This window comes from Denticeps clupeoides, chromosome 9, assembly GCF_900700375.1.
Source record: "Denticeps clupeoides chromosome 9, fDenClu1.1, whole genome shotgun sequence".
Classification (NCBI taxonomy): Eukaryota; Metazoa; Chordata; class Actinopteri; order Clupeiformes; family Denticipitidae; genus Denticeps; species Denticeps clupeoides.
The window spans coordinates 17,478,642-17,500,980 of NC_041715.1; the positions used below are offsets into that span (position 1 = coordinate 17,478,642).

General features: G+C 42.3%; 1 protein-coding gene across 3 annotated transcripts in view; it reads left to right on the top strand.

Moving 5' to 3' along the window:
* Positions 1-14,435, top strand: part of edar (ectodysplasin A receptor) — a 33,254-nt gene extending 18,819 nt beyond the window's left edge. For all 3 annotated transcript variants that reach the window (XM_028991766.1, XM_028991765.1, XM_028991767.1), the window contains 8 exons: positions 1,932-2,014; positions 6,715-6,795; positions 7,187-7,312; positions 7,399-7,473; positions 8,914-8,983; positions 11,305-11,506; positions 11,652-11,712; positions 12,936-14,435. In XM_028991766.1, coding sequence (XP_028847599.1) covers positions 1,932-2,014; positions 6,715-6,795; positions 7,187-7,312; positions 7,399-7,473; positions 8,914-8,983; positions 11,305-11,506; positions 11,652-11,712; positions 12,936-13,270 — 1,033 coding nt within the window. In that variant the 3' untranslated portion in view covers positions 13,271-14,435. The remainder of the gene's footprint in view (positions 1-1,931; positions 2,015-6,714; positions 6,796-7,186; positions 7,313-7,398; positions 7,474-8,913; positions 8,984-11,304; positions 11,507-11,651; positions 11,713-12,935) is intronic.
* The last annotated feature ends 7,904 nt before the right edge of the window (positions 14,436-22,339 follow it).

A 22,339-nucleotide genomic window follows, 5' to 3' on the forward strand; every position in this document is an offset into this window, starting at 1 on the left:
GAGTTAATAGTAACAATTGCAAACAGCATACATTGCAATGAATTTCCGTTTTTTCTTAACCTGTGCCAATATTGTACATTTAAACATTTGCACAGGACATAAGAGACAATGAAAACAACGGCAACTGAAAGAGCACCATTTTAACTCAGCACTTAATTGCCATATTGATGGATGCATCTAATCGTCAAAATAAAATAAAAAAAAAACCACAGTATATATAACTGTCCTAAGAATTTGCAGTTTTATAATTATGACAAGACTTACAGCTGAACTTGCATATGTGTTAGTGGATCTCATGACTTGACTTGTAAACACGATTGATGGGCGGGCCTTCAAAGTGTCATCAGTGACACTGGATTTCAAAATATATTTTGTGGGTTATAACTTCCGGCCTCTCAGTGGATCTGCAGCCAGACTCTATTCCTCCGGCATCGTGATGCATAGATAATCGAGCCATTGATAATCGTGATTGAACTGAATCGTGAGACCAGTGTCGTGAGACCAAGGCGGGTGCCTTGTTTAAATCTGTTTATTTCTGTAAATGCAGAAGACAGACTCCCCATTTACTACAAAAGTTGAAAGGCCACTTTGATTTATAACAAACCATCAATACTCAGAGAAGTGCAATGAAGGTGAGTGCATATATGCAGGTTTACTACATGTGATATAAAGGGTTAAACCAGGAAATGTGTGGCGTAGTTGCAACTCATCAAGGCTATTATCGTATTTACTTTGACACTGCAGAAATATAGTCGTAAATGGTACAATAATAATACATACACTTTTGAAGTATAATTACAGAATCATTAAAAATAATAAGTGCTGTTTTTTCCCCACACAGTTGAAGGTTGGGACGTGGGGTTTTGCCAACTTGTCTGAACCCAGAGGGCTTTGTGCCTAATAGTGCCCTGAAAGCTGTGTTGTGAGACTCAGGTGCTGGGGTGGGTTATCAGGTGGCTTCTGGGTTAGTGTGGGAATGGACATGTGCCTTGCGTTACTCTCCGCAGCCTGGTAAACGTGCCCATCCGCTATGGTAAACAGTATTTGGAAACTGGCGGCCTCCGGCTGCCCAGACTTGACATTGTGTGTATTTGTGTGTGTGTGTGTGTGTGTGTTTAGCTGTGATTGTGGTGAGAGGGGAGTGAGCATTGTTTATCTTGCCAATCCCTCCCTGCAATTCCAGCTTCTGTTTTTCCTGTAACATTTTTTTTTCCCCTCTCTCATTCTTTTTTGGGCTTTAATCAGCACGATCTTTACTTGGAAGGATGATGGTGCTTGAAAGGAAGTCCTAACAGGCCTAACATATTGGAAGCAGGGGCAGGAACAGCTTCCTGGTTTTTGATTAATCGCTGCAGGATAATGCCTCAGAGACCCGATGGATTTGATGCTATAAATTTTTTTTTTCATGATATCGGGATTGAAGGCATTAACTTTCTGACCCCGGCCGCTGTGGAACCCTTTCCTCTGGCGGAACTGATGAAAAACAAATTGAATGCCGCACATCGGGTTCCTGTGCTGCGGAAGGCCTGTCGAGGAAGAAGAAAGAAAGAAAAAACAGGCTTGGTTGCGCAGCGTTTGAAAAATGCCAAAGATCAGCCAGCAAACACATAAAAGTATGTTTTCACTGATTAAGCGGTTGCAAGGCTCTGCCGTTTATGTGGGGGAGTTGGCCCAGTGAGTTGAGTATTTGGGGTTTTATGGGTCCCGAATAATCCTGAAACACACTCCCACCACCTCGCTTAACAGTGCTGTAATAGGCCGGGCCGGCCCCCTTGGGGAAATTAATGAAACTATACGACTTATAGCAGGTTTGAGGGTAAAAGGGTGCACTGAGCCTTTCCTGAAGGCACAATGAACAGGTTCTCTGAGAGAAAAAAAAAAACATATTAACGTATAGTTGTACATGTTTTGTGATTTATTCCCGTTTGCAGTTACTACAAGTTGGACAAACCACGAAATATCTATGGGACGTTGTGCCACTCTTGCCAGAATGCGCCAAAGGACACCACACTGTGTAAGTGCCCCACTGGAAAATCAACTCATTTAATTTCATTGTACATCCATTTAATGTTTGTTAATTATATTAACTGTGTGAAATCAGCAGCACAATCAACAAGCCGTGAGAATCCACATTTGTTACAATGATTTCATAATTGAAGGTCTCTTTATCATGGCCTTGAGGACTGTATTTATATTAAATAAAATAATATTAAAATTATAATAATTAAATAATAATCATAATTAAAGTGAAGTGATTGTGAAACACAGCACGATGGACACAACGAAAAGCTTTTAACCATCACCCTTGGCGAGCAGTGGGCAGCCATGACAGGTGCCTGGGGAGCAGTGTGTGGGGACGTGCTTTACTCAGGGGCACCTTGGCAGTTTCCGATAATGGGTCCGTTTCCTTACCCTCTAGGCCTCCACTAGTAGGAGTGTGGGTGTTTATGCAACTCCAACAAATACCACTATAAAAGTATGACTTTGTGCTAAAAGTGCAATGGAATTGATTTATAATTCTAATTACAATGTATAATCACACATATTGGCATAAATACTGAGCAATTTATTGGCCATTAATAGACTAGACTTGTGATGATACTGAAATTACAACCTTCTATACTACAGGGGGACAAAAAACATAATAACTTTTAATAGATAATAGATTTTTTTAATAAAATAAAAAGAAAAATTTTATAAAGAATATTTTTTTATGTTTTTAATACATACAAAAATAAAAGTCCAAACACTCCATAAAGAAATGAACAAATGTAAAAACAGACAATAAATGGATAAAAAATGAACAAATAAATAAATGCATGAATAAATTAAAGAAATGTATTTTAATTGTTTTGAGCCAAACTTAAAAAAACAATCTTATGCCGCAGACGTGAAAATATATGCGCGTTGTGCAATTACATCATTGTAATACACAGAGAGAGAAGCGAAGACATAGCCATTCTTATATTTAAATTACTTCAACAGTATTACTTAACAGTAACAATTGTTATTATGTTTGAATGATTCCCTCTCGAAACTCATGTAAAATTTTGAGTGGTGCTCTTGCTAAATTTGTCCTGCTTACATGTTTGTTTTTTTTTTACATTTTCTAGCTAGCTTTGTGCGGCAGAATTAGCTTTCAGCTGCTGCCATGTTTAAAATGTGTCTCTCGCTTGTTCTCACGTCTCTTTACAATTTCCGTGATGCAAAGATGCGAAGCCGGCATTTAAGTATCGATACCAGTGCTATATGATATCGAAATCAATGCTAAATTTTGCTATCGATTAGTATCTGAGAATCCACTTTTTTGATGACATTATAATTATACATTATAATTGCTATATTTCCTGCCTGGTCTCAGTGGTCCAGTACCAGTTGTCCCGCCCCCTCCCATGTCCGCCCTTGGTGTGCAAACACCCCGTTACAGTAAATGATTCCACTTGCCTCGTTCTGCTTATTTGTGCCGACATTCATTTCTGTCAGGAGCACCAGGGAGGCAGCAGCCCACACGCAGTTCACCAGCACCAGTGGTTGAGCCAGAAATCCCCCAGCACCACAACCGCTCAGCCAGAGTCAGGAATCATCACTGAGCTCTTTCAAAAAAAAAGAAAAAAGGAACCTTAATGATACAAATAGCAGATCATCAATAAAACTGTGGCGAGGAAGCGGGGCCACCTGGAGTCTATCAGCAGCGATATCCGCGGTTGATGAATATTTAAAGATTTATTTTTCCCTCTTTGGCTTGGGTTTGGTGTTTGGCAGGTCGTTCATAACATCATTGACTTGCTGATTACGTTGCATACCTGAGGAGCTGAGTCTATGGAACAAGGCCGCTGTCTTCGGCGTGACATAGAGCAGAACCTCCCCAGCCCACCAGGAAAATCAAACTCAAAAAAAAATCTAAATCAGATTACTTCCCTCCCCGCCACGTCTTAGAGGTCTGAAGTTAGGTTAACAGGCCCACCACCTCAGCAGGCATCACAGTAAGGCGACGGGTGAAGGGAATCAGTTTTACTGTGGCGAGATGAAAGGGGAACTGTGTTTGATGAGAGACGGAATTGGATCATTTCATTCCGACTGTCGCTGCTAAAAAGGAAAGCAGAAGAAAGGAGGAACGAAGGAGCACTGGCCCTTCAGCACCTCATTTGCTTGTAATTTAAGGTCAAGCACATAGTTGGCAGGGCCCTGTGGATGTGTTGGATTAATAAAAGATGTCAGTTGGTGCAGTCCGGTGGGCGAGCGGCTGCTCCTCCGACTCTTTTTATACAGCGGTCGCCCCACCACATCGGCACATGTCCATATTTTATTCATTATTGGAACATGAAACACATTAAGAAAGCCGAACGATAAGTGGAAACTTGTTTTTGTTGAACAGACCTGATTTGTAAAAAAAAAAGGGGGCTGAACGGCGGCCGTTTCGTTTGGGTTTGGGTTGCTTTGGGTTGATTGGGGTGACAGGGGACAGGTGGAGGTGGATATTTTAATTAAAGGATTTTTTTGAGGGGGCCTGAAAAAATACCGATCCCGAAACTATGCGGTGCGAGGGAAAACGTGGAGTTACTTGTTTCAAGTAAAGACAAGCCAACGCTTGCCAGGTAATCTGCAAATTACACCTACATCTCACAGCAGAGCTCCTATCTGATAATTAAAAGTGTGGAGGGCATAAAAAAAATTATTCCCGGCTGCACGCACTAATCGCTGCATTAAATATTCAGCTCCTCTCTTCATTCAGAGTTTAAACAACACTATGCGCCAGAAAAGTCTTTATTTAAACATGTCTGATACGTTATCAATATGCAGGTTAGTGAGAAAATTTTTGAAAAAACTTAAATAGGTATGAAAATAGTTCTATATTATGCATTATTCTGATCTTACATATTTTCTATGCTACATGCACCTTCATGGGTTTTTCTTCTTCTGTTAAGGATGTCTGCTTGTTTTTTACCCTTCGGCTTCTCCCGTTAGGGATCGCCACAGCAAATCAAGTTGTTCAGTTGACCTGGCAAAAGTTTTATGCCGGAAGCCCTTCCTGATGCAAACCTTAACCTAGCGGTTAAGGAAGCGGCCCCGTAATGGGAAGGTTGCCGAGGTGCCACTGAGGTGCCACTGAGCAAAGCACCGTCCCCACACACTGCTCCCCGGGCGCCTGTCATGGCTGCCCACTGCTCACTCAGGGTGATGGTTAAAAGCAGAGGACACATTTTGTTGTGTCACCGTGTGCTGTGCTGCGCTGTTTTACCATGACAATCACTTCACTTTCACTTTCATAGTCATACTGGTTCACCGGTTTTGAATAAAATAGGTTTTAAAAGTTGGAAGGTGCCTCAGTTTGGAGATTTATTCCCCCACATATCTGCCATCATTCTTTTGATTACTGTCATTACTGTGATACAGATAAGCTCAGGATAAAGTAGGTATAGTAAAATGTGACACCCCTTACACCCCTTTTCACCACCTCAGTTTTTTCCACATCCTATTTTTTTAAGCATGTCTATTTATGCTCTCCATAGCAAAATTCATGTACAAGCAAAATTTGAATTAATCCTGCAATAAGCAATACTACTGCGAATAAGGTCCAGCAGCTATAATAATTTCTAATCAGTTTTGTGCCCACAGGGCAACGTTTGAATTTTTACTGAAGCGTGGACTGTGGCTGGCAAACAATTGGAGATGCAATCTTTTTTTATTTTTTTCAGTTTTGACACTGCACGCAACATCTGGTATGACACCAGACCCACACCTTAAAAAAATCTACTGATGTTGTTAAGCCATGTCAATTAGCTTGACTGACAGTCAGGGGGAAAATTCACGAGGCAGTTTGATGTTTGATGAGAATAATAATAGTTAAATAATGAGTGGCCCGAGGTCTGCGGAGACTCTAATGACTTCTGGGACTTTGGAACAGTTCAGCTCCAGCAATTTGCCAAAATGCTGATCAAGTTCCACAAATCACGGACATCAGCATTTTACACACCATCCCCTTTCAGGGGCGCTGGTTTTAATTTTTGCGCCACACATCAGAAACGGACGGAAAGCGGCGTTGTTCTGTGCGCTTGTCACGCATGCAGTTGAAAAGTATTCGTGTGTGTAGTTTCTAACAATAAATGCTGCAAGCAAGGCCCTCTTCAGAGACTGAATCATAATGACTGCTTCGCTCTTTCGTCACATTTTTCCTTGTAGGTGGCCTACACCACTCACACTGGTCTGTACACTAGTTTTTGTAGAATGGCGCAAAGTTCCCCCGAGTACAAAAAGCTCAAACGCAATGTGATGAGGTGATTAAGACATGAAAAAACTCGGAGAAAAACAAAATTAACATCCAATCCAAAAAAAAAAAAAATCACAGCTTATCCAAATAAATTGTGCTAACGCTGAAAGCAAACACGTTTACTGCAGCCGCGGGGCATCCGGATGCCAGCGGTCCCAGCAGGGCCAAATTGATTCAGAGTAAAACTAAATGAATTTTTTAATTTATGATCCATAAAAGTCTTTATGGTTTGGTTTTTTATTTTCATACATATGAAAAATGCTGATGCCATGAGGAAACGTAAAATCTTTGACATTTCAGCACCCATGAAATGCATGGCTGGATTTGGTGGCAGTTGCATAATGGGAACTTCCACTGGGAACCGCACACAAATAAATCTAGCTGGCAAAGAGACGACCCCATATGCTGCCAGAGCTCATTCGGTTCCTTTTGTTTTCCGTTTGCAGGCATGCGGACCACAGCAGGGTCATCGGGACCGGGTCCAAGTGCCGCCCCGAGCCGTCCCACCATTTTCCCATATCTGCATGGTAAGGGGATCCGCTTCTATATACACTACAGGTCGGACGTTTGGGCATGCCATTGGACTTTCTGAAAGCAAATAAACAATATGCTGCTTTTTATTGCAAAAAACTTGGATTTCTTAGAATAAAATATTTAATAGTCTAAAGGAATATAAATATTTGCCAAAAATTGGTTGTTGAGCAAGATGTATCCGGTGTGTGTTAAATTAACCAACATTCAGTTTGCATGCTTGAAAAGTTGCTGAGAGGGTTTGGACACAAACAATACATTCATCATATAATTGTACAATACATCTGTATTTATATTTTTTAGCCATTACATTTGCCACATATCTTTCTTTCCACCGTGTGCTTATGCATGTATTTTCATTGTCAATTTTTTGTATTCATTTTCAAGACCCAAATAGACAAGGGCACCTAGCAACAGCCCTCATCATCGCCATGTCAACCATTTTCATCATGGCCATTGCCATAGTGCTGATTATCATGTTCTACATCTTGAAGGCAAAGCCTAACGGACAAGGTTAGATGCAATCCTATGCTACCCCATCCTCATTACATAATGGAGAAAATTTTAACTGAGTAATAAATATTGTGTGATGTCTGCAGCTTGCTGTTCCGGTCAGATTGTAAAAGCCATGGAGGCACAGACCAACAAACAAGAGGAAAAGAAAGAAGTGCAAGGTATGGACATAATGTTCATCCCAAAACAGTGGTGATAATTAAGGTTTGTGAAGGACCACAGTGGTTCTGCATTCACATAGCTGCAGGGGTTGATTGGGTTTGACAGTTTTGTGGTGTACATACCTCTTGTGTAGTGAGCAAAACCCAATGGAATGTTTGGTTAAGGTTTACTTATATCCTTAGGCTATATTCAGACGTGTGATGAATTTGAAGGAAAGGCCTTAGGATATGAGTGGAAGTCATGGCTCAACACAAAGTGATGGTGAAACTCCTTCATTCTGATAAGTATGGTGACGCCCAGATCTCATCGCTGTTCCCGAATAATGTCTTACACCGTCACCAAACTGGCTGACCACCATTGACAAGAGGATCTGTAACAGTGATTACTGAAGTTGTACTGATGCAGCTGATTCCACGTCTCTGCCTGTTTCTGTGGCTTGCTTGTGTCCTCTGTTCTACTGGTTTGTGATGCCAGTCCTACCCCTATCTAGAATTTCATAACCAGTAACACTGTGTTAAAAAAAAATTACTGTAGCTTTAAATGAAATCTAATTCATTTAGATTTCTTTTTTGTTTTTATTTTAACATTTTGACATGTTTAGCCACAGATTTTAATCCATCCTGACAGGACGAAAGCACAAGCTGCTCAGATACCTGAGGCCAATATCCCTATTCCACTCTAATAGTTATCAGCTGCCTTCGCTTCACACATTTACGCATGGCTGGAGGTAGACAAGCCAGCAAGCACATTAGCATGTCCTGCTGCACAGGAATTCACATTTCACCATGTACATCAATCATTCACCCCTGCAATGTGTCAAACCCTATTAGTTTATTCGGAGTCCCTGGTGGTTTTTTTTTAGGGCCGGTTAATGGAATATGATGTAAACCTGGGCCTGTTTAAGGTTTTTTTGGGTCTGAATTTATTCTCAAGGGTAGAGGTCGGTGGTTGACGTTGGCTATTCATCACATCTGGCGTGAAAAACTGTAGTAAGACGAATAGCATACATATTGTGCTAAATGAACATCACATATGAACATGATATCATGAATTGGAAGTGGGTAAAGTAGTAAAATTGGGCTAGTGCTTTATTATAGGTTTATAATCAGGTCCAGTAAATGTTGCATGATATGTGTTACTTTGTGCGTCTGTGTGTGCCTGACATGTCTATCTACCCAAACTACCCATTATTGGTGTGACACATGGCACTGGTATAGCTTGAGGGTGCTGGATTTGTCTCAAATCTTATCAAGTGGATTGTTACTGTGCCATCCAAGCATTGACATTAACCTGTTTTTAATAGTTTAATTGTTCTTGGCTAACACGCATAGGGCCGTTCGGCGCTACCAGGATGTGCAACGTTGTACATCGACAAATTCTGACATCATGTTTTACCACGGTATCGTGACTAATTCCCAAACGGGTGTTTTCTCCTGCAGAAAGTGTGAGATTTGCAGAGAAGGATGAATTTGACAAGCTGAAGCCAACGCCTCCGAAAGCGGTGAAAAGGTATGGCCGAACCTCCAGCAACACATTACACTAACATGTTTACCACGTCAAATCAGACATTCAGCGTCGCCTCTCCTTTCTAACTCCGGGATACAAACAAATTATAAATATGACAGGAAAGACAGAACATGATAGAACATGTCCGTCTGGACTTGAATTATTGGGGGGGTGGTTGAAAGAGGTGTTTTTTTTTTTTTGTTTTTTTTTATCTGATTTTCTGCTCAGGATCTGCCGGTAATTAAGTCACCACAGGGCAAGTTCCAGCAGTTGAGATGCTAGCTGTTTAAGCAGGGTAAGGAGTCTGGGAAGGGCTTTGTGTCTAACCCCCCCCCCCCCCCCTCCCCAAGATAGGTATGGCACAGAGGGGGGAGGGAAGGGGAAAAAATCTTTTTACTCTGGAAACATTATGTGGCTTTTGAAGGGATGAGGTAGTCGAGCACAAATGCACCCTGAAGCTTTAACTTTTTTTTTTTTTTCGGATGGGAGATGTTCATTTACACAAACACAATCGACTCGGTCGTAATTATGAGCCGCGTCATCCCATGCGCCAGGTGAAAACCGCGTCGCTGTGGAGGCTGACAGCTTTTCGCCCTAAACCTTTTCCTCACCCCCGACCCGTCTACACCGTCGCAGACGGTTCTTTCCCGTTGACCCTTCAACCAGACAATGAGGTTCCTGTTCTTCATTAGAGAATAGGAAATTCTGGGATTTCAGGGAAATTCCTCAATTTTTGCTATCAATAAAGATCTATCTGTCTAACCATCTATCTATCTGAGACTAAGCAAGAGAAAATACTTACGCAAGATTCAAGATCCCATCTTTTGGAAATAAAAGAAAAGATTATAACCACAATAACCAACAGCAGGTGAAATATGTATACACATACAAAGTACTTACCGAAGTAAAGTGCTATGTTTCTATAATATGCACAGCAAGAGAATGTGTGCAGTAAGAAGCTAAGTAGTATCAGAGTTATATGTGTTTGTGCAGTCATGATGGAAATCAATTTCCTTTGGGAGGAAATACCGTTTTCTGAATCTAAATAGACAGTCACCCCAGCTGTGATTTCAGTGCAGAGTTAAGCAAAACTACAGTGAAGCAACCACATTTGCCCTATGCGACAAAAGAGGCCCTATGCGCCTGTCGCGAGAAGCCATTCCATCTCCATCCAAACATACCACCCCTTGTATTTTAAAATGCCATGTGACCTGTAAACTAGCTATGGTTACAGTTTTTTTCAAATCGCCTCATGCAAGTGAAATTGACGCTTGCATTAGGAGTGTCTTCTGCTTGCCATTTTGCATTGTCTGAGGGTAAATGCGAAGTACACCTACACACATATATACACTACACTGCATGCACACTACATACGTACACAAACGCACCAAACTGCAGACTCGAACACATATTCGGCGTTAGAAATGCTCTAAGCAGGGAGATGGACTGGTCCCATCCCCCAGCAGTTAGGGTGAACAGTGTGGCTGAGCAGCGCATGCCAGAGGATGTGCTAATTCAGGGCTGCGGTTGCCAAGCCAGCGCAGGTATTATATGACTTAGAAACAATGACATTCTGTGAGCATCTCTGTGCTCCCTTTGTCAACAAAATGCTTTTACCTGAAATAGTCGGAGAGAGGGGGCACCGCCAGTGCATGGCATCGGGCTCACCTCGGTGAAATATTGCAGGGGTGGATCTGGGGATAATTGAAGGGCAGATAAAGTGTTAAAATTTCAATTTAAAATCACCTCCCCCCAGAACAACGAGTTTCATAGAAGCGAAAAAGCACAATTGAACTACTACACACAAAGTATTATAGAGCATTAAGAACTGCTTTTTGTGGTTATGTGTGTTTTTAAGAGTTGGTAGATGTGTCCAAATATTCCAAAGATTAGGAATGAGTTTGAAAATAAGAAATTGGCCAGATTACTGTTCTTTTTTTAATCAGTGGAAAAATTCAGTTCTACTAAGATCATTGCAAAAATCAATGACGCTTTTAAAGTGACAGACTTGAAGAGTGAACACAGCATTCCTGGAACTACAGACTAACTGCTGCTGATAAAGTTCATCCTACAACAATGAAAATGTTTCCTTAAGCGCTTCCTTAACCGCTAGGCCACCACTGCCCCTATCATCCCCTAATAGCCATTATCAATCAAAAGTCTCGACAATACAGAATTGTCCAACTTCTGAAAAGTATTTGGTTTCAGGTGAAGGGTTCAGTGTTGCTGTATTTAATGTGTTGTAATATCTGTAGAGACGAGGTCTTCTGAGATGCTGTGCAACTGTCTGACCCCTGACCTCCCAACCTTCCTCCCAAACGCAGCGAGAACGACGCGTCCTCAGAGAACGAACAGCTGCTGAGCCGCAGCATCGACAGCGACGAGGAGGCGGCACACGAGAAGCAGGGCGCCACCGACCTGTGCCTGCTCTCGCTGGTGCACCTCACCAGAGACAAGACGTGCTCCACCGCGAGCCCCACCTCCACCAGCAGCAGCAACAACAATAACAACAACAAGGCAACCGGGGTGAGCCATTAACATGCTCGCAGCCTCTTTCTTCTCCACATTAGCACATCATATTATATTCATGTCTCTTTTGTGATGAAAGTTCATGTTACTCCGCTCTTAGACGTGACTCACTTTGGCTCCTTGTCCGCTGCTGTTTCTGCAGATTCAGAGTCGAAGGAAAAAAATCTTGGATCTCTACACAAAAGCCTGCAGTGTTGCAGAAGGTGAGTGGTTTGTCTCACCACGTTGTGAAATCACACGGCCTGGACCTGACACAGACAAATGCCACCTTGTCTGCCCCCCAAGTATTGGGTGTAGGACATAAAATCTGACTTTTACGAGCACCGGGTACTGCGCACAACTGGAGCCTAATAGCTTTGCGTCGGAAAAAAAAAAAAAAAGGGCCCTGTGTTCTGTGCCGGTAAATATATAATAAGAGCTGGTGCTTCTGGGTCACTTACGATACATCTGGAACCAAAAAATAGTCTGTGCTTCGTCCACCGATCTGAAGACATCTGTCATGCATCTTGTATTTCCCTTGAATACATTAACACTGAACAAATAAGGCGTGCGGTTTGGACATGGCCGTTTCCAGTGCAATAGCTCATGTTTGTGTGCCTTTTCTACTCTCTGTTGTGACAGAAAAATGAATTCCACCTGCGGTGGCATGGCTTACTGTTAGCCCGGAGCTTTAAAGGCCAGGGAAAAAGTATTCCAGCATCGTGGACCAATTTTTATGCGCTTTCTAGGGCTGCGGCGGTTTAACTCAATCCATAGTTCAGAAGCCACACGATGGAGGGTAAATTTAGCCCTGTGCAGCGAATTGATCAGTCTTGACGAATGAACGGTGGGCCAAGCAGGCAACGCACTCGGCCCTCAACTCGCTAACCCACAAAGTAATAGGATCCAATCCCACTTTTATGAATCCTGCCACTACCACTGTGGCCACGAGCAAGACAATTGGTCAAGGTAGGGCTTAACCCGTCATTAGTTAATATTACATTATTCTGAAAATGAATACCATACTGATCATTAAATAAGAGCCTGTTTTTATGAAAATTAAATTGGGAAGTGTGGTGGTGGTGGTGAGGGGTCATCGTATGTGTGAACAAGCCTGTGTGCAAATCAAACAAAGATCAAAGGGTTAATTTCTTTTTTCATTCATACATTCTATGTTCAATTGATTGATTATGGCTGACTAAGGTGCGTTAAGGATCTATGATCAATCAGAAATATCCTATATCCATCATTCATACAGTCGACACTTGTTTCTGCCTGAGGGTTTACATTTTTTTTAACTAAATTAAATAAAAACATTTTTAAATGCCATGGTATATTATTTTAGACAAGTTCTGCATGTGGTAAATGTACTTATGTTTAATCATTGATTAGGTAATTTAAAGTTAATTGTGGCTTAGCATAAGGTCTCTCATATCTCTTGTTTTAGGCCTCAGCCCCACTGAGCTGCCCTTTGACTGCCTGGAGAAGACCAGCCGTATGCTGAGCGCCACCTACAACACAGACAAGGCGGTGGTGAAGACATGGCGGCACCTGGCAGAGAGCTTCGGGCTGAAGCGCAACGAGATCGGCGGCATGACGGACGGCATGCAGCTCTTCGACCGTATCAGCACGGCCGGCTACAGCATCCCCGACCTGCTGACCAAGCTGGTGCAGATCGAGCGACTGGACGCCGTCGAGTCCCTCTGCACGGACATCCTGGAAGGGCGGGAAGGGGCGAGCCCCACCAGCCCGATTCTAACGTCCCGCTGCGCCAGTGTCTGAGCGGCCACGACCCCCAATCCCCCCAAGCCCTACCAGCTCCGCTATACATGAAGAATTCCAGCAGGCCTCCCTGGCAGAGACACAGAGGGACGGACGTGCGTACGAAGTCCTGTCCCTCGCGCGCCCTGTCTGTTGTTTTTCCTCTTTCTGCCTCTCATAGCACAGCAGGCAGGAAACCAACGGCACGTCACTGAACTAATTAAAGACGGAGAGCAGCCCGGGCCTGAAATCAATCATGAAGTCCAGTTATGGATTTTTGTTTTTCTTCTTTCCCGCCTGTTTTTTGGGGGGTTTTTATTTTCCTCCCCCAAGCTTGACAAACAGGTACAAGAGCTAAAGTTACGCGCAGGCCGCTACAACTAAGCCGGTTTTTGATAAGACACAATTCGATGAACTGAAATACAAAGCTAGTGGCCAAAAGAGCAAAAAATAGAACATGTTAGACATTTTTAAACCAGCTGAATTTCATACACGATTCCAAACGCCCTCCTTAATCACTAATAACAGACATTATCAGCTCAAGGTTGTCAGTATTACTTAAATATACAGCCCTGTTTCATTTAATCAGGGGAATTTTGGGGTCAACCATAAACCCCAGGCCTGGCTGGAAGACCCAAGGCTGGTTTTTGGACTTGGAGATAGAGATTTAGCTGGAGAGCCCCCTCATAACTCGCTGTGCCTCTTGTGGTTTAATGTTGCTGTTGGATATAATTGGCTGAAGTTGGTGGTTTACAGTTGTGGTGCAAAGTGCCTGTGATTTGCAGCACCCAATTAACTAATAAGACCAAATGGAAAAGCCATAAAAGTTGCCAGTGTAAAAAGAAGGCAGCTGTTGTGAATTTTTGGACAACCATGTTTTTGTGTGCATGTTTCTGGTGTACAGGGCTAATATGCGAAGCCCTGAAAAAGCTCTTAATTTTAGGTACTGTAGAAAAATAATGCCTAGTTTCAGCGCTTCTGCCTTTTTCAGCTTTATTCTTCTTGTGTTTTCACATTAGCTCCGGTTTACCGCATACCTCTTAACCTAACACCAGTCAGCAGTTTTCTTTTTTCCCACCTCTAATTATGGCCCGGTTCCCATTCATTTACCCGTGCCTTAATTGCTTTGTGAAATTACAGCTTGATTAATACTAAATGGATGGGAATTGTGCAAAAAAAAAAAAAACAGGAGCAGGACTCCGGTGCTGTAGAGATCTCCATGTGATAATGTAAAGCATTTAACAGGTTTCCCTTCTGTCACATATCCATAAACGCAGTGCAATCACCAGTGATCGGCGGCTCATTTCCAGCCGCTGATGTGTACATACCAGGTGCACTTACCTCACATATTTTTACTACTTTTTTTTGAAAAGCAGAAGCAGAATAATACCAGATTCAAATGTAAGTGTATATATAACTTATTCCTGTACATATGCATAATAAGTAATATCAATAAAAAATTGTCTGAAGAACATTTGTCTTTAGTGCTTTTGCTATTTTTAAATCATTTTTTTGTGGTTGCAGAACAGCTGTATCAAAACTCAATTGTCTCAGAAGTTAAAACTTCTGATTTATAATGTTGTAGAATGAAAAAGAAGAGAATAAAGGGTTGCAGACATGTAGCTGTCTCCAGCAGGGGATCACTCAAAAGTGCAATAATTACAGCAAACAGCGCAGGTGATTAATAACTGGCTGGAGCTGGAGGGGATGAAGGTTGAGGCTCCGGCACAGCCGTCTCCTTTGTTCGAAAGAAAAAACATCTAGGAGCGCTGTTTCTGAAAGCCGCCGCTCAGGTGATCTGTGGGACTTGTATCTGCCTATGGGCCACCGACAGCTTCTCAACAGGCCCTCCATCAACACAGGACCACTTAGGCCTCCGTCTGAGGGGTTATTATTAAAAGTTCTTCAGAAGCATTAGATACTTAGGCTCCTGGAAGACTCACAGACAGAAGCGTCACATGTTCAACAGAGTGTAGTGATGTTGGAAACATCACTGTGGGCACTTTTTTCAAACTGGAACTAACTGCAGCGCTACACAATAAACGTGCCATGATATGAAATTTTTTTTTTGCCTTTTTTATATATCTCTTTCTAAAATTCAGCCACTTTGAACCAGTCCCGCAATGAGATTTCCCCACAAGGCACCGTTTAGGTGTCTGTAGCTTGAAATGCTAATGAGGAGGAGAGAGGCGGGACGAGGAGGAGAGCGGCCTATAGAATTGAGGGAGCATTCACGGAAATTTCATCCCTTCATCAACCACAATGTTTGCCACAACCAGGAAGTCGTGTCAGCATTTTTCCATCAAAAAATGTGTTATTATTTCTGTCCCCTAATTTATTATGTTAAATGTTTATAAAAAAATAAGTGGAGCCAGATGATTGACACCTCTCGTGGCAGCTCCTTATTCTGAATTATTTAAACCTACACTCATCAATATGTAACGTGTAAAAATAATTAAGGACAGTGTTTCTTTCATGATTTTAACTATTTATATAAATGCATGAATTGCATACTATACTACTATACTACTGTGTAATGTTAATTAATTGTTCAACAACTTAACTGAGTAATCCTGCATTGTAGAATTCACATTTCCTATTCTTGGCAAACCTGTTTAGTATTCTGTTAAATGAAAGGAAACTCACTTAAAGGCACGTTTTAGTAAAATATTCTGTAACAATTTACATTTTTGTGAATTTTTTGTCATCCTTTTTTCATATTTTGTTAAATTTTTTAAATTTTTATATATTGGGTGTCTGTGAAGTTATGGCCCACCAGGTGGTCTTGTCTTGATTACCAACGATTGTGTATAGTTTTTGTAGGTCATTTTCTCATGTGCTGGATTTCTGGCCATTTTGGTTTATTAAACCTTCACTTGTCATGCGCCTGTACCTCATTCACCTGACGTGACATGACAGCAAGCAAGACCAGAATGATGCGCAGCCACCAGCAAAATTGAAGACTGCATCCAGGGAATGTGCAGGTCTTCCCTGGATTCTACAAGTGCAGAATCTGACCAACTGGCAGCAGAGGCGTTTGCCACTTCGCGGGGCCAGAACTCTGCCAGTGGTGACGGGTTGACCAGTGACACACAGACCTACCAGAGCACAGGCCACACTGCTGTGCATTCCTCCCAATGAGGAATGGTAATTCGCATGAAGGAAGTTTCGGGAGGTTCTTCTGGAAGTTCTTGGGAGGTTCGCCTGGTGGAGGCTAGACGTGAAGGACACACACCTGACAGCATCCATGCTGCTGGATCCTGGAACCTGCCAGCATCCATGCTGCATCTCCATGCCTGGCCGCATTTTCACAACCCCACTGCCTGAGCACTCCCCGTTGAGCGTCCACTATTAATGGCCACCACCAGTCCCGGCTTCCCCATGCTGCACAGCGCCTTCTTCTGGCTCTCTGGCTGACAGAGACAGGACAAGAGACGGAGAAAGGGCGCCTGGTTATCTGGTAGGGCAGGGTGAGTGCTGTTAAGCGATCTTGTTCTGGCTCACCATGCGTCCAGCAGAGTTCCTAGGCCCGCCTTTTGTCAGGAGGCGTGGGGGAAATCTAACAGAGTGCCTGAGTCTGCCTGTACCTTGGCAGCAAGAGGAGGAGAACCTGGGCGACATCAAGGCTGGAAACATGGGAGGTCTGGGTTTGCTGCTGCCTGCCACGGCGCCACCTGTGACTTTCCTTGGGTGCCTCGGCATTGCGCCCTCAGAGGGGGGGTTATGTGAAGCCACAGTGCCCATGTCAAGTTTGTGTACTTAATTGGGATGTTTTTTTCAGTTGTGAGTTTTCTCACTGCCAGGGTGCCCATGTGTGCTTCATAACTTTCTTTTGCTTTGTGCGTTTCCGGTTATTGTGCCGTGTTATTTCTGTTTATTTACATTTACATTTCTCAGATGCCCTTATCCAGAGTGACACAGAGTGACACTTCATTTCTCTATGCTGTGCTTCATTCCCCCAACATGGCATAATAGTTTCTGATTTCTTGCTATCATCCTCTTTTGTGATCTCGTCTTCTTTTTTCTCTTCTTTTTCCTTTGTAACCCTGAGGAAGAAAGCTCATTCACCTCCCATCTCATCAGCTTCTGTTTATCTCTCTTGTGGATCTTCTCCATGTCTCATAACCTCTTCTTCAGCCAGCAGCTCCAACAGGTCTAAATTTCCTGGGTTGTTTCCTTCACTTCCTCATAATTTTTCTGTCTCAATGGATCTCATTGGATATAGAATATTCTAAGAGAACACTGACACCTTATGAAATTGGCATGCTGTTGTTGTCTTGGTAGGAGGGCATCAAGCATTTCACAAAACTGCAGCCAAAACATTTTTTTTCGTTCTGAGATACAGTGTGTCTGGATAAACCTTATTAATTCTGATTAAAAAAAGAAACTATAGCACGTTAAGTGTGTCATCCACGTGTTCTGAAAAGACATTCCCTTCCAGGAATCATTGTCACTCCCAAATGTGTGGCGCTCGCCTTTTAATAATATCTTGCATAATATCCTTCTAGAATAGTTACTGAAATAAAACTCCGGACAAAAAATTTTTTAAATAATTCTGATCTGACTTTTTATAAATAGAAATGCAGTCATTTTACAGTTTGTTTGGATGTTTGGACACTATTGTTTTTGAAGAATTTTTTTAGTCTTCATTACAAAAAAGATACAAAAACCTAACCAAGTTTTTACTAGTGTTCTTAGACCATACACCCTTCAGTACTCTCCAACTATGGTTTTATTGCTCTTGTCACTAATGTATTCATGAGAGAAGAATGTTTGTACTGGACTGGACTTAATAAATTTGTCCTCACCGCTTCAAAAAAAACATCAGTGCTGACAAGGTCCGCAGTACCTCTCAAAGCCAATCACCATGGGAGAAAAAGAATCAAATCCACAACATGGGAATATACACACGCCAGCCACAACATTAGCTACCTGCCTGGACCCCCACAATCTGGGTTTCATCAAGGTCTCTCAGAACCTTTCCCGTGTTTAGCGGTGTCACACAGTCTTTACCGGTCAGTGGTTTTAATCTTGTGGCTGTACTTGGAAAGAACATCCAAGAAAACCACAGCTCCTAATGTATCACGGTGACCTGCTCTGTTCTTGCCAGCTCTGCAGTCTTCCTGAACATCAAACCTTGCACCACAAGATGACACTTCCTCAATATTTGCCACACTTGCCAACAAGCTTGTCAGTCTGGAAATAAATAATTAAATACATCATCAGAGGCCTATCTGTGATCTTTCATAACGTATGGATGAGACCCATATAAATAGGAGAGGGGGTAAGCAGTTTAATCCGATAGTGCCAGGCTCTGAAGGCTTGCCTCAGATTTCAAACAGAGCCGTCCCTCGGGATAAGCCTGTGCTTTAAACGGTACCGGGGGGATGACAGGCACCCGAGGGCCTGTTCTGGGAGTGTGTGCCATTAACACTTGGCATTTTGTGTTGAGCAGAAAGCCCGACACTTCAGGGCAGGGAGTTGTTCACTCCTTCACTGTCAAATGGGCCGAAAGCCACATTCATGCCAGGTTGCCTAAAGCGGCTAGTGTCCGCCTCAACTTTTACACCTGGCTCATCTCACAGAGCTGACCTGCCCAGGGAAGCTCCGATAGAAAACCACAAAATACTGTCACCGAAAAAACGCTTGCTTGAACATGCCCCCCCCTTCCCCCCCCTTCCGTGGATGTCATCAATCACACTGAAACAAATACGGGAAACAGTTTACGTTTCCCCTGCCAAGGTATGCGCTATCGTTTAAGAGGGGAATAAAAACACTCGCGCTTGGGAGGCTTGTTAGTGATGGAGCAGAATTTGCCATGAAGTCACCGGGATCCATTTACTAATTACCCGCGGTGGGTGCTGCACCATCCTGTCAGCGAGGGAAGGGCGTCTGCCTCGTGCTCTCATTGTAAGGTCAGTGGCAATGAGTGACGCTGACATGAAAGGACTGGATGAGACAGGTTGTTACGGGTCGAGTTCTCTCTCACTCACTTGCTTTTCATAAGCGCTTAGTCCTACGTAGGGCCCGTCCTAGGACTCTGGCTGTAGGGCGGGGTTCGGCATGTGCACATGCCTTCAGACGTGGGAGTCTTCAGACATCGATCTCTGATGTTGATTGTCATGAGATTCTTCACACGATATTAATGTCAGCAAATGACATTGATTATCTGGATGCGGTGGCCCCTGTCAGTGGATGTGATTTATCAGAAAGTGAACATTTTTTATCCTAGGAATAGAAGTGTTGGAAGCAGAAACAAATGGGGAGTGTACGGATATGTGTGACCACACAGGACCACACTGTCATAGCATCTCCAGAACTGCAGCTCTGTAGCATTTGACATTTACAGCATTTATCAGAGGCCCTTAGCCAGAGCGACTTGCAATCGGTAGATACTGGGACAGTCCCCCTGGAGGAAGACACTCTGGCAAGCCAGCCGAGAGTTTGACCGTGAACATTTCAACGGTGTTTTGGAAGTCTGTGCTTTGGTCTGATGAGACTAAACCTGAACTATTTGGGTACATGGATGTTGCTTATGTTTAGCCAAGAGGCCTTCAACCTTAGGAACACAGATCCCACAGTTAAACATGGTGGTTGAAGCATCATGGCAGCATCAGGCACAGGGAGCCTTGTTCAGGTGCATGGCATCATGAAAAATAAAAAACATTTTGAGGGTGAATATGACCCAAAGTATACATCGAAATTAGTCCAACAGCTTCTCAAGGAGACCAAAACCAAGAGTGGCCCGCACAGAGCCCAGACCTCAATCACGCTGAGAATCTGGTCAAGGTTAATGTCCATGCTTGGAAACTATGCAATTTGGACCAGCTAGAATGGAATGGAAGAAAGTCCCAACATCCCTTAGGAGACCTGTGCAAACCTAGTAAAGCAAAAAAAATTGTGTCAGTTGTAGCTCAGAAATTGACTAGTAATGGCCAGGGGGGTAATAATTTTCTTATTGTTTCTTGTTTCAACTTGGTATACGAATTAAATATTCTAATTAAACTTTATGGGACATTGTTTTCCAAAATAACAAACACTTGTTGTTATTGGTCATTTTCATGAAGAAATCAAGAGAGTTGTCTAATTTAATAAGGGAGGCTAATACATTTGGCCTCAACTGTATGCCAATCTATGGAGGGAACATCTCACAACAGGACTTATAGGACATGTTATTGTTGGCCTGGTGCAAGATACCCCAGCATACCCTCAGGGGTCTAGTGGACATTACGCCTAAATGGGTTATGAGTGTTTGGGTACAAAATGTGTCAGCAGTTCCTGAGAGACTAAGGCATTGATACTATGGACTGAGACCTGAATCCAACTAAGCACATCTGGGACATCATGTCTCGCTCCATCCACTAACGCCACGTTGCACCACAGACTGTCCAGTAGTTGCTTTAGACCAGGTCTGGGAGGAGATCCCTCAGGAGACCATCTGCCACCTCATCAGGGGCGTGTCCAGGAATTGAATGGAGGTCATACAGGTACGTAGAGGCTACACACACTACTGAGCCTCATTACATCAAAGTTGGATCAGCCTGTAGTGTGTTTTTCCACTTTAATTTTGAGTGTGACTCCAAATCCAGACCTCCAAAGGTTGATATATCTGCTTTCCATCAATAATTCTTGTGTGATTTATTGTCAGCACATTCAACTATGTAAAGAACAAAGTACATAATAAGAATATTTAATTCATTCGATCTAGGATGTCTTATTTTTGGATTCCTTTTATTTTTTGAGCAGTGTATACTGTATGTATGTGGTGGTCTGAAATCTTATATTTCTTGCAAAGTGAAAGACCTTTTAAAATGTAAATAAAAATTTAATGATGACCACTAACCAGAAAATAGAGGGGACATAAATGTTTGAACCAAAACTCCCCAAACCCAAATAATTCCAAGCCACAAGGCTCTTACTGATGCCTCACAGTCTATACAGTAAATACGCATAAAACAGGACAGACCTATATTCAAACCTTACGCTCTTGAAGCATAAATCTCACATAGGGGATTCTGTGGGCACTTGTAAGCGTAAAGCCCCATTCTAAAATGAAGCCGGTTCTAAGACGAGTGGCATTCTCACAGAAGATCCAGGAGGACAGGGTGGTAGGAGTGTGGGAAGAATTTATGAAGAATCCAAAAGATTCAAACAAAATGTTTCAGGATTTCAGGGGTTTATGTGGTCTATAGAGGTACAGCATTTATATCATGATCATTTAAAAGCAAAAAAATCATTAATTCTTGATGAAAATGCACTTTTGAAGGTAAGCTGAAACTCGATCTCACTCAAAATTTGTTGTTTATGAATGACCATTGGACAATCTAATTTATGAATGCTCAAACTTACCATTTCACATGCCCAATTTGACATGTATTTAACATCTTATTTCAAAAAGGCTGTTTTTTCTAGTTTCAGGGACAGTCTTCCTGGAGACACTCATGGTAAAGTGTCTTGCTCATGGACACAATGGAAGTAAATGTGGTTTTAACCTGGGACTTTGCGTTTTTATGGTTCATAAGCAAGTGTCTAAACCTAGGCTTATATTCCCCATTCGGTTGCAGGTCCGCTAAGAGTTAATGCATTCTTTATGTATAAATTGCATTGATTGGTTCCATCGAGCTATCCCCGTCAAAAAAAAACAACACTTCCTGTACAGATTCCTTATAAACAGCAATTAAAATTTTAACTACAGTAAGATTTTCAGTTATAGCAATTTAAGAGAGCATAAACTGTCATCATTCAGTTATATTAATAGGGTAGCACAAACCACATGCAGGAAATGCCACACTTGAGTTCTGGAAGTAGTTTCAATGCATACTTCACAGTGGATGTCAGTTGAAGTAAACCATTGGGAAGACCCCCCCCCCCCAAAAAAAAAAGTAATCTTAGTTTTACCATTGGCCAGGTTTATATGAGTGTGTGTGTGTATATATATATATAAATATATTTCCAAAGATTCTAGATTTAGATGGGCACACGCCTCTTATAAACACAGTTATTTCACACACTAATTAAGGCTTATAAAGTTATATTAATAAAAACATTCTGTTAATGATCCCAGGCAAAATCTGTTGTCTATCTTGGACG